This window comes from Rhinopithecus bieti, unplaced genomic scaffold (assembly GCF_001698545.2).
Source record: "Rhinopithecus bieti isolate Rb0 unplaced genomic scaffold, ASM169854v2 scaffold_2435, whole genome shotgun sequence".
NCBI lineage: Eukaryota > Metazoa > Chordata > Mammalia > Primates > Cercopithecidae > Rhinopithecus > Rhinopithecus bieti.
In genome coordinates this window covers 193,189-204,718 of record NW_016803909.1, presented here as the reverse complement: position 1 = coordinate 204,718, position 11,530 = coordinate 193,189, and the positions used below count along the sequence as shown (strand labels likewise).

Sequence of the window (11,530 nt, the reverse complement as noted above, 5' to 3'; positions counted from 1 at the left end):
AAAAAAAAAAAAAAAAAAAAAAAAAAAAATCAGGCTCCTTAAGGGTGGTGGCCACATCTGTTTTTGTTGTTGTTGTTGGCTTATTTTTTGAGATGGAGTCTCGCTCTGTTGCCTAGGCTGGAGTGCAATGGCGCGATCTGGGCTCATTGTAACTTCTGCCTCCTGAGTTCAAGTGATTCTCATGCCTGAGCCTCCCAAGAAGCTGGAATTACAGGCATGCACTACCACACCTGGTTAATTTTTGTATTTTTAGTAGAGACAGGGTTTTGCCATGTTGGCCAGTTTGGTCTCAAACTCCTGGCCTCAAGTGATCCACCTACCTCGGCCTCCCAAAATGCTGGGATTACAGGCATGAGCCACCATGCCCAACTAGCCACATCTGTTTTGTTCACCAGTGTATCCTCAATACCAAACAGTGCCTAGCCTGAGGTAAGCACTCAGAACATTTGTTGAATATGCATTCTCACTGTTTAGGTTTTCTATTATGTTTAATTTTTTTTTTTTTTTAATTTTTTTTTTTTTTTTTTTTTTGAGACGGGGTCTTGCTCTGTCACCCGGGCTGGAGTGCAGTGGCCGGATCTCAGCTCACTGCAAGCTCCGCCTCCCGGGTTTACGCCATTCTGCCATTCTCCTGCCTCAGCCTCCGGAGTAGCTGGGACTACAGGCGCCCGCCACCTCGCCCGGCTAGTTTTTTTTTTTGTATTTTAGTAGAGACGGGGTTTCACCGTGTTAGCCAGGGTGGTCTCGATCTCCTGACCTCGTGATCCGCCCGTCTCGGCCTCCCAAAGTGCTGGGATTACAGGCTTGAGCCACCGCGCCCGGCCTTGTTTTCTTTATTCAAAAGATATATCAGTAAATGAGAGATCCAAATTTCAAAACCCTAAAAGGTCAGAAATTTTATATTAGAATTTGAGATTTTTTCACATAGGCAAATGAATTCCTCTGGGAAATCTTTCAGAAAGACAAAACCTTTGCCAATTCCATCACAAAGGGAAATCCCCTGGAAGCTGACTTCATAAATATGTGCCATCGGGCTCCAGGCAGCAGCTAAACTACTCACTCAGGTGGACTTTCCCCTAGGTCAGGGAGCTTTCAGAAATGTCTGGGTACCAATACTGCAGCTCTAACACAAGCCTGGGTGGCAGACTTGCTGTGTCTGTGTGGAAAGTTTGATCTTCCTCTCTGTGGGGCCATCAAGTTAGACTTTTTGAAATGACTTTCTGGTTTTTTGAAAAAATTTAGAGATGACTTGACATCTCGTGAGTCTTGGAAAATCTCCTGGGGGCCTCCATTTGGCAAGGCCCACATTCTCCCCTGGGGGTGGAGGTAGGTGGAAGGTAGGGGTTACCCACAAGGCAAAGGTAGAAAGTGGCAGCGTAGATTCCCAGAGACTGCAGGCATGCTGAATCACATGGTGTTTAAAGGCAAGATAAGAATGTAAGCCCTTAGCTTAAGGTGCTCTGCTGGCAGTTTTAGTGAGGCAGGGAATAGAAAAATGAAGGCTGTGTTTCCACATGATATTAGTAGGTGTTGAAACACAGTGCCCTGTGAGTTGGCCACTTGCAATACACATCTTAGGGGAGTCTCCCGATGTTAAGGGGCCCCAAAAGACAGCTGTAGCAAGGACAGAGCTAGGGATGTAGCAGTTCTGGGTAAAGAAAGACGTAGGACTCTGGCCAGATTTTCACTAATTCAGAGCTTCCTCCCTGAGGAGAAGAACCTGGCTCTTTATCTTTCCCTTTTTTATCTTTCTCAGATCCTTCAGTTCTTCCTGCACCCCAGTAGCTATGGTTCGCTACCTAGGACTTCAGTCATTCTGGATGAGTGTTGGAGAAGGAGAAAAGAGTATGAAATTTCTCTACTCTAGTTCTATAATTTATGGGTAAAGGACAAATGTCGATCAGTGACAGACTGGATTAAGAAAATGTGGCACATATACACCATGGAATACTATGCAGCCATAAAAAAGGATGAGTTCGTGTCCTTTGGGACATGGATGCAGCTGGAAACCATCATTCTCAGCAAACTATCGCAAGAACAGAAAACCAAACACCGCATGTTCTCACTCATAGATGGGAATTGAACAGTGAGATCACTTGGACTCTGGAAGGTGAACATCACACACCGGGGCCTACTATGGGGAGGGGGGAGGGATTGCATTGGGAGTTATACCTGATGTAAATGATGAGTTGATGGGTGCTGACGAGTTGATGGGTGCAGCACACCAACATGGCACAAGTATACATATGTAACAAACCTGCACGTTGTGCACATGTACCCTAGAACTTAAATTAAAAAAAAACAAAACAAACAAAAAAAAAATTTATGGGTAAAGGAAAGGGACAAATGGAGCACCAAATGTGGTTTGGGGTATGACTTCTGTGACTTACATGAGGCAACTTACATGAGGTTATGCTTCTCATAAGCCCTCAAACCCCTTCAAACCCTTCAAAGCCCTTCAAACCACAGATTCCAATAAAGCAACACTCCTCTGCCCCCTTGTCCGTGACATCTAGTGTGGTTCTTCTACCCTCTGGTACCAATGGTGGATGCAATACAGTGTTTAGCAAGAGAGCAGTCACACAACTATCATTATTTCCCTTCTGTGCCATCCCCTTATTAACCAGTCAATGTGGTTCTGTGCCTGGATTCTCTCAGCCATTCCCCAAAATAAATGCTGTCCTTTGGTTTGGAGGGAATAAACTTGTATCACTTCAACTCAAAGGACATTTAAATACAATTATGCATGAACCCCTCTATCGAGCCAAAACCTTTAGCTTTTCAGTTCACCTTGTTTTTAGCTATAATAACTTCAGTATTACCCTCTTACGACTTTTGATGTTTCTCGTTTTTCCAAGCTCTGCCTTAAATGAGAACCTGATGCTCAGCTTCTTGTTTCTGGAAGCCAAGGCCTTTGAAAAACACTGAGAATTCTCATGGGTCTCCCCACAATACTGGAAGACACAACGGAAGACCCCAGCTGGCTTGGGCTTAACCATTGGTGGTTTTTAACATACAGCTTCCCCTTAGGCATGTTAACACAGGAAGCCCTTTATAGCTTGAGAGAACAGCAAAAGCTCCACTGAAAAATAAGATGGGGAAGGGTGGGAGAAGGGAACGGTCATATCGTGAACTTTGAAAATGGCCAGGTTGGCCGGGCGCAGTGGCTCAAGCCTGTAATCCCAGCACTTTGGGAGGCCGAGACGGGCGGATCATGAGGTCAGGAGATCGAGACCATCCTGGCTAACACGGTGAAACCCCGTCTCTACTAAAAAAAAAAAGTACAAAAAACTAGCCGGGCGAGGTGGTGGGCGCCTGCAGTCCCAGCTACTCAGGAGGCTGAGGCAGGAGAATGGCGTAAACCCGGGAAGCGGAGCTTGCAGTGAGCTGAGATCCGGCCACTGCACTCCAGCCCGGGCAACAGAGTGAGACTCCGTCTCAAAAAAAAAAAAAAAAAAAAAAAAGAAAATGGCCAGGTTCTGCTCTGTCAGCAGCACTGGGTTTGAATCTGAGCCTTGCCACAGATTACTTGGTGACCATGATCTCAGTTTCTTCTCTCAAACAGGTGAGTATGCTATACCCACTTTAAGAGACATAGAGTCCACTACGGTGAAATTAAGCCACCTACTATTTGACTGGAACTCAGCTTCTTTGGGAAAGAAGGGGGCCCACTGATGAATAAGGCCTGAATTGTCAGCTATTTCGCTTTAATCTATCCCTAGTAAAGAATGAAACCAAACAGGTACTGCATGGGCCTGCACTGCATGGGCCTGCACTGCACACTGCTATTATTCAGAAGTGAAACTCACTGTCTTAATTTGGAAAGCAGCTAATTCTTACCTATCATGTCTCACACACATGCAGCCTCACCCATTAATGTTAATGGGGGATGGGAGTGCAAGATCAATTATTTCATGGTGCCTCCCTACATCTTGGAATCTTTATGAACTTTATTTAGACTTTATTCACTCTATTCCCCATCCCCACCCCCAGCTCCTGAGGGTGGGGAAAGGGAGGTGCAGAGATTGGCCGGTCACTAAGAAAGTGAGTCAAGAACAGAGAGGAAATAAGACTCAACAGCCTTCCCTTTAGCCTAGAGACACTTCCTCTTCCTTGAGGTTTCCTAATTGGCTTACTCTAATTCCTATTTTCTTACCACAAAATTAAGTCATCTGTGATGCTCAGAATGAACCAAATTCTCTTGAGGGTAATTGGAGAGAGGGAGAGAGAAAATGCAAATGAATGAGGTTTCTGATCATTTTGACCAATATTTTCAGCCACTAATTTAGAAACTAGTTCTTGAGAGTCCAGTTATTGATAGAAAAGCAAGAGTGTGCTACATTTTTTTTTTTTTTTTTGATAGAGTTTTGCTCTGTCACCCTGGCTAGAGTGCAGTAGTACGATCTTGGCTCACTGCAACCTTTGCCTCCCAGGTGATCCTACCACTTCAGCCTCCCAAGTAGCTGTGACTACAGGCATGCACCACCATGCTTGGCTGATTTTTAATTTTTTTGTAGAGATGTCTCACTATATTGCCCAGGCTGGTCTTGAACTCCTGGGCTTAAGCGATCCTCCCGCCTTGGCCTCCCAAAATGCTGGGATTACAGTCATTGCACCTGACTCCAGTTTTATTTTCTACTTGCTTTTGAATGACTTGATGAATCTCAGCTGAGATCCTCAAACTTCACTCTAAATGTATTTCATCCATAATGGCGAAACAAAGGCAAGTTCCAAAAATCAACCACGGCCAGCAGATTTAGGCACTGAAACATTCCAAAGATTAAAAACTCTGGGATGATGTCTTACAAGTACATAGCAAGAGGCCGGGCGCGGTGGCTCACACCTGTAATCCCAGCACTTTGGGAGGCTGAGGTGGGCGGATCACGAGGTCAGCAGATCAAGACCATCCTGGCTAACACGGTGAAACCCCGTCTCTACTAAAATACAAAAAATTAGCCGGGCGTGGTGGCGGGCGTCTGTAGTCCCAGCTACTCGGGAGGCTGAGGCAGGAGAATGGCGTGAACCCGGGAGGCAGAGCTTGCAGTGAGCCGAGATTGTGTCACTGCACTCCAGCCTGGGCAAAAGAGTGAGACTCCATCTCAAAAAAAAAAAAAAAAACAAGTACATAGCAAGTTTTATTTGTTACTACAGTACCATGTACAGAGTAGAAGTCTAATGAATAAACCTTTAATTCACTGAATATATCATATGATTATAGAGGATGGCACTGAGAAGTTATTTTTTGAGGATCAGTGAGGCATCAGACACCACAGATTAAGTTCCCACTTAGCCAGCTCACACACAAAATACCAAGGAGCAAGAGGGGAATTCACTTAAAGGAGAAGTAGGCATTAGAGGTAAAAATCAGGAAGACATTTTCAAACAACTTCTCCAAAGTAATTCAACATTTACTGAGCCCCCTCTTTGGGCAAGAAGCTGGGCTAGCTGCTCTGGGAGACACACAGATGTACCTGATGGCATCCCCACCAGAGTTCCATGGGGAAGATGAAACAAGAATGAAAGCAAAGCTAACATGAGGCAGTCTGTAGTCCATAAGGAAATGTGTAACAGCAGCACAGATGAGAAAATGACCTTATATGCTCATGGGCCAGAGGGAATGTAAGACTACCTGTTGGAAGATGCATGTCCAAGCTCAGCTTAGGACAGGGAGAACTCTTAACAGGTGTGTTAAGAGCAATGTTAGGAGCAATGTGGTAGGTACCACAATGCAACATGGAATGGGAGTGGCATAAATAAACAGAGGAAGAAGAAAAGAGCCTGTGTTTAGGGCAAGCTAGGCAATGGCCTAACTTAACTAGGACACAAAAAATGTTTTGGATTAGGGTACAAATGAAAGGAGCTGGCCTTGGATACTAAGCTAAGGAATTTATGCTCTATCTAGTTGGAAGGCTATGGGGAGACATTTAATGTTTTTGAGCAAGGAGAGTGGCCAAGACTAGAATTATGCTTTGGGAAGATAAACTTGGTAGCTGTATTTATGAGGAACTGTCACTGGGGACGTCAGCCAGGAGGCTATTGATAATAGACCAAGTGAAAGTTTTTGAAGGTCTGAACTGGGGTAAGTAGCAACAGGAATGGAAAGGAGAGATTATCTGCAAGAAATTTTTAAAGGCTGGATGCCGTGGCTCATGCCTATTTATAATCCCAGCACTTTGGGAGGCCAAGTTGGGAGGATTGCTTGAGCCCAGGAGTTTGAGACCAGCTTGGGCATCGTGGCAAAACCCTGTATCTACAAAAAATAAATTAACCAGGTGTGGTGGTGTCCACCTTATAGGGTGTGTGCCAATGGTCCCAGTTACTTGGGAGGCTGAGGCAGGATAATTGTTTGAGCCCAGGAGGTCGAGGCTGCAGTGAGCTATGATTGCATCATGGCACTCCAGCCTGGGCAACAGAGTGAGACCCCATCTCCTAAAAGAAAAAGAAAAGTTCTAGTCTAATATCCTATTACACCTATTGTAAAAATTTTAGACTGTGCAGAAGATGAAGTAAAAATCATCCACAACCCAACATCCAGAGATATCTATTAACATTGTAGAATCAATGAAATGTTATTCCTTCCAGACATTCTCCTCCAAGTATTTTCTTTCTTTCTTTCTCTCTCTCTCTCTTTTTTTTTTTTTGTAAAAGATAGGGTCTCCCTGTGTTGCCCCGGCTGGTCTTGTACTCCTGGGCTCAAAAGATTCTCCCACCTCAGCCTCCCAAAGTGTTAGGATTACAGGTGTGAGCCACCACACTTGACTAGCCGAGTATTTTCTTTCCTTCATTTAAAAAATGGGATCTTGGCCGGGCGCGGTGGCTCAAGCCTGTAATCCCAGCACTTTGGGAGGCCGAGATGGGCGGATCACGAGGTCAGGAGATCGAGACCATCCTGGCTAACACGGTGAAACCCCATCTCTACTAAAATACAAAACTAGCCGGGCGAGGTGGCGGGCGCCTGTAGTCCCAGCTACTTGGGAGGCTGAGGCAGGAGAATGGCGTAAACCCGGGAGGCGGAGCTTGCAGTGAGCTGAGATCTGGCCACTGCACTCCAGTCCTGGCGACAGAGTGAGACTCCGCCTGAAAAAAAAAAAAAAAAAAAAAAAAAAAAAAAAAAAAAATCTTACTAGACATACCATTTTGGAGCTGCTTTTTCATTGACTCTATGCCAATGTACAAAGTATCAGCAGGGCACGGTGGCTCACGCCTGTAATCCCAGCACTTTGGGAGGTGAAGGTGAATGGAACACCTGAGGTTAGGAGTTTGAGATCAGCCTGGCCAACATGGTGAAACCCCGTCTCCACTAAAAAATACAAGAAATTAGCTGGGTGTGGTGGCGTGTGCCTGTAGTCCCAGCCACTTGGGAGGCTGAGGAAGGAGAATCGCTTGAGCCCAGGAGGCAGAGGTTGCAGTGAGCCGAGATCTTTCCTTTGCACTCTAGCCTGACCCTGTGGGGTCTCTGTTGCCCAGGCTGGAGTGCAATGGCTCAATCTTGGCTCACTGCAACCTCTGCCTCCCAGGCTCAAGCAATTCTCCTACCTCAGCCTTCTGAGTAGCTGAGATGACAGACACATGCCACCATGCCCAGCTAATTTTTGTCTTTTTTGTAGAGATGGGGGGAATCTCACCAGGCTGCCCAGGCTGGTCTTGAACTCCTGGACGCAAGAAATCCTCCTGCCTTGACCTCCCAAAGTATCATTTTAATCATTGTAACATTAAAAGTTACGTTTAGGTTAGGTGCAATGGCTCATTTCTGTGATCCCAGCACTCTAGAAAGCTGAGATAAGTGGATTGCTTGAGGCCAGGAGTTTAAGACCAGCCTAGGAAACATAGTGAGACCCTGTCGCTAAATTTTTTTTTTTTTTTTAATTTACAAGTAGGTTAGAAAATTATCTGGGGGTGGTAGAGCATGCCAGTAGTACCAGCTATTCAGGAGGCTGAGGCAGGAGGATTCCTTGAGCCCAGGAGGTCAAGGCTGCAGTGAGTCATGATCACACTGCTGCTGCACTCCAGCCTGGGTGACAGCAGGACACTGTCTCAAAAAATAAAAAATTAAACTATAGTTATTTACTTCTTCCCTTATTTTGAATAGTTACTTCCAATTTCATTATTGTCAATTACACTATTATGAATAAGCTGTTTTCAAAGTGGTTCAGTTTGAGTGTCTCAGGTGAAGCTGCTCAGATGCAAATGTAGAATTGGAAAGAAACCAGTGATAGAGATGACGCCTTCTTTTGAGAAAGTTGCTATGAAACTGTCTCTGGGAAAGCACAGTTTTGTCCAGTCAGAAGCCTAAAGCTATTTATAAGTAAATGGGAAAGAGCTGGAGGAAAACAATTAACTGATAACAAGATCCCAATTCAGCAAGAAGGAACAGTATGGAAGTAGGTGGAAAAAGTAACCTAGGGCCGGGAGTGGTGGCTGATGCCTGTAATCCTAGCACCTTGAGAGGCCAAGGCAGGAGGACTGATAGAGACCAAGAGTTCATAGACCAACCTGATCCTGTCTCTATTTTTTAATTAAAAAAAAAAATATTTTTTTTTCTTTTTAAAGTAACCTAGGAAAGAAAAGGGAGAAAAGATTCAGAAGAGGAAAATTATTGGAAAAGGCAAACATTGATGAAGAGGTTCACAACAGATGGCTTTTACTTTCTGGTTAAGTCTGCTGAGCGTGAGACTGATGTGACTGACTCAGGACTTGGACTCACGGGTGTCGTTTTATTACTATTGTTTATATAATTGTGGAGCTCATTGAGGCCCTTACTTCTCAAATTATAGTCTGCAGCACTGGCATCATGAGGTATGTCAGATCTGAATCAGAACTGCCATTTTGAGTGGGATCCCCGGGTGATTCTATGCCCATTAAATTTGAGAAGCACTGTGATGGCCCATCTTCCCCACTTAACAGAAAAGGAAATGAAGGCTCCAGGAGATTAGCTGCTTGCAACTTACTTTTGCAGAGTTAAGACTGCAAAGGTTGGGAGAGCTCCTTCAGGAAATTAATGGGAATTTCATGACTTTTCTAGCAATACTATGGTATATAGGAGTGGAGAACGTGGAATGGTCTGTGGCTACTCAAAATAAGGTTTAGAATTGAAAAGATGGAGATCAAAGGAGGTAAAAAGTATGAAAGAATCTGCACTGCTATTGAAGCTATCCTCTCATTAATGCTTTGACAGGCAGGGTAGGCAGAAAGGCAAGCAAAGTCAGATGAGAAAGGGCAATAGAAGCTTCCTAGGTGAGGAAGGGGTATGTCCAAGAACCGGTCAATGGGAATTTAACCCAATGGTGGTTGGGTTAAAGGAGTGGGGCAGGTAAGGAGGCTGTGGACAAAATAAGAAACTTGAAAGTTTACAATCCTGAAACTAATCAAAAAGGTTGGCCATCTCATAGGGAGCCAAAAATCACCAAATCAGTTAAGCGTGGTTGTGCGTGCCTGTAATCCCGGCTACTTGGGAGGCTGAGGTAGGAGGATTGCTTGAGCCCAGGAGTTTGAGGCTTCAGTGAGCTATGACCACACCTGTGAATAGCTACTGCACTGCAGCCTGAGCAACACAGTGAGACCCCATTTCTAGAACCAACAACAACAACAAATCATGAGACTGGAGTTAAGAAACAATGAGATCAGGCTGGGTGCGGTGGCTCATGCCTGTAATCCCAGCACTTTGGGAGGCCAAGGTGGGCTGATCACTTGAGGTCAGGAGTTCAGGACCAGCTTGGCCAACATGATGAAATCCTGTCTCTACTAAAAATACAAAAATTAGCTGGGCATGGTGGTGCGTGCCTATAATCCCAGCTACTCGGGAGGCTGAGGCTTAAGAATCGCTTGAATCCGGGAGGTGGAGGTTGCAGTGAGCTGAGATCACGCCACTGTGCTCCAGCCTAGGTGACAGAGTGAGACTCCAACTCAAGAAAAAAAAAAAAAGAAAAAAGAAAAGAAACAATGAGACCAAAATGTGGATGGAGTTGGAATCTCTGGTGATACTGGCAGTGGGAGTGGAAGAAAAGCACATTTTTTTTTTTTTAATTTTTTATTTTTAGTAGAGATAGGGTTTTGCCATGTTGGCCAGCCTGGCCCAGGTGATCCACCTGCCTCGGCCTCCCAAAAGGCTGGGATTACAGGAGTGAGCCACCATGCCAGGCCGAAAAGTACATTCTTATAACATGTATAAAGTACAAACTAATCAATACTGATTTCCTCACATAAATTTTCCTTGGTGGGTTGATGAACGAAGAGTTACATGATTTGCTTTAACAAATAAAACGTTCTTTATCTGTATAAAGCAGCAATTGTTCCTTAGATGTTCTCTTTAAAAACATGGTCTGACCAGAGTTTATTTTTTTAGGAGTTGGAGATCAGAGGGCCTGACTTAGAAAAGACCCATTACATCAAGGATTTGACCACTCCTACCAGAATAGCACTAAGTGCCAAAGGACGTGACCCTTAATTTGAGCCAATAGCTACTATCAGGGTTCAGCTTCTGTGAACACAGATTTCCTTCTGAACAGAGCAAGCCTTGAGTAGAAATTTGTGAGTATACAGCTATGCAAGTAGTATTTTATGGTGTCCAGCAATGCTCTAGTTTAAGGTGGCTGCCCCTTTTTATGAATTTACATTATTATTAGAATACATGAGGCCGAGTGCGGTGGCTCACACCTGTAATCCCAGCACTTTGGGGGGCTGAGGTGGGCGGATCACCTGAGGTCTGGAGTTCGAGACTAGCCTGACCAACATGGAGAAACCCTGTCTCTACTAAAATACAAAATTAGCTGGACATAGTGGCGCATGCCTGTAATCCCAGCTACTCAGGAGGCTGAGGCAGAAGAATTGCTTGAACCAGAGAGGCAGAGGTTGCAGTGAGCTGAGATCGCGCCATTGCACTCCAGCCTGGGCTAGAAGAGCAAAACTCCATCTCACACAAACACACGCAAAAAGAATACATGAGGATTAAGTGACTATAAGAATGGGGAAAATTTTTCATTTTCTGTCAGGTGAAAAAAAACATGTTACAAAAGAGTTCATAGAGAATAAGTATATATGTATAGAAAAATAAAAAATGAGTATATATGTATAGAAAAATATATACGTATAACAACTTAATAGCAATAGACTGTCCAGTCATGGAATACAGGACAGAAAAAAAAGCAGCTTTGGATTCTAGAGCAAGGTCATTGAAAAGAGGAATAAAATATAAGAATGATTTATTTTCAAAGAATCAGTAATATAAGTACATCTAAGCAACAAGTCTGGGTGAGGGACTTACCTCTCCGAAGACGTGCCATAGCCACCTCCAAAGGAAGCTACTTCACGAGGTGGAGGCTCCATCCCATTCTCCCAGCTTAGGACACTACCCTGCTCCAGCAGGGCCACATGGATGGAATTGTCAGGGAATTCCATTGGTATCCTATTGGATACTGACATTCTCTGTTCTGATGCAGTCATAGAAAGCACAAGAAACCTCTTAAACCTCTTTTATTATTTATTTATTTATTTATTTATTTATTTATTTATTTATTTATTTTTGAGATGGAGT

At 44.2% G+C, this 11,530-nt stretch overlaps 1 protein-coding gene across 1 annotated transcript in view; it reads right to left on the bottom strand.

The window, feature by feature from the left end:
- PSMA6 (proteasome 20S subunit alpha 6) overlaps window positions 1-11,421 on the bottom strand; it is a 42,771-nt gene extending 31,350 nt beyond the window's left edge. The window contains exon 1 of the mRNA XM_017858762.1: window positions 11,261-11,421. Within this exon, the coding sequence (XP_017714251.1) occupies window positions 11,261-11,279 (19 nt within the window). The 5' untranslated portion in view covers window positions 11,280-11,421. The remainder of the gene's footprint in view (window positions 1-11,260) is intronic.
- Between the last annotated feature and the right edge of the window lie 109 nt (window positions 11,422-11,530).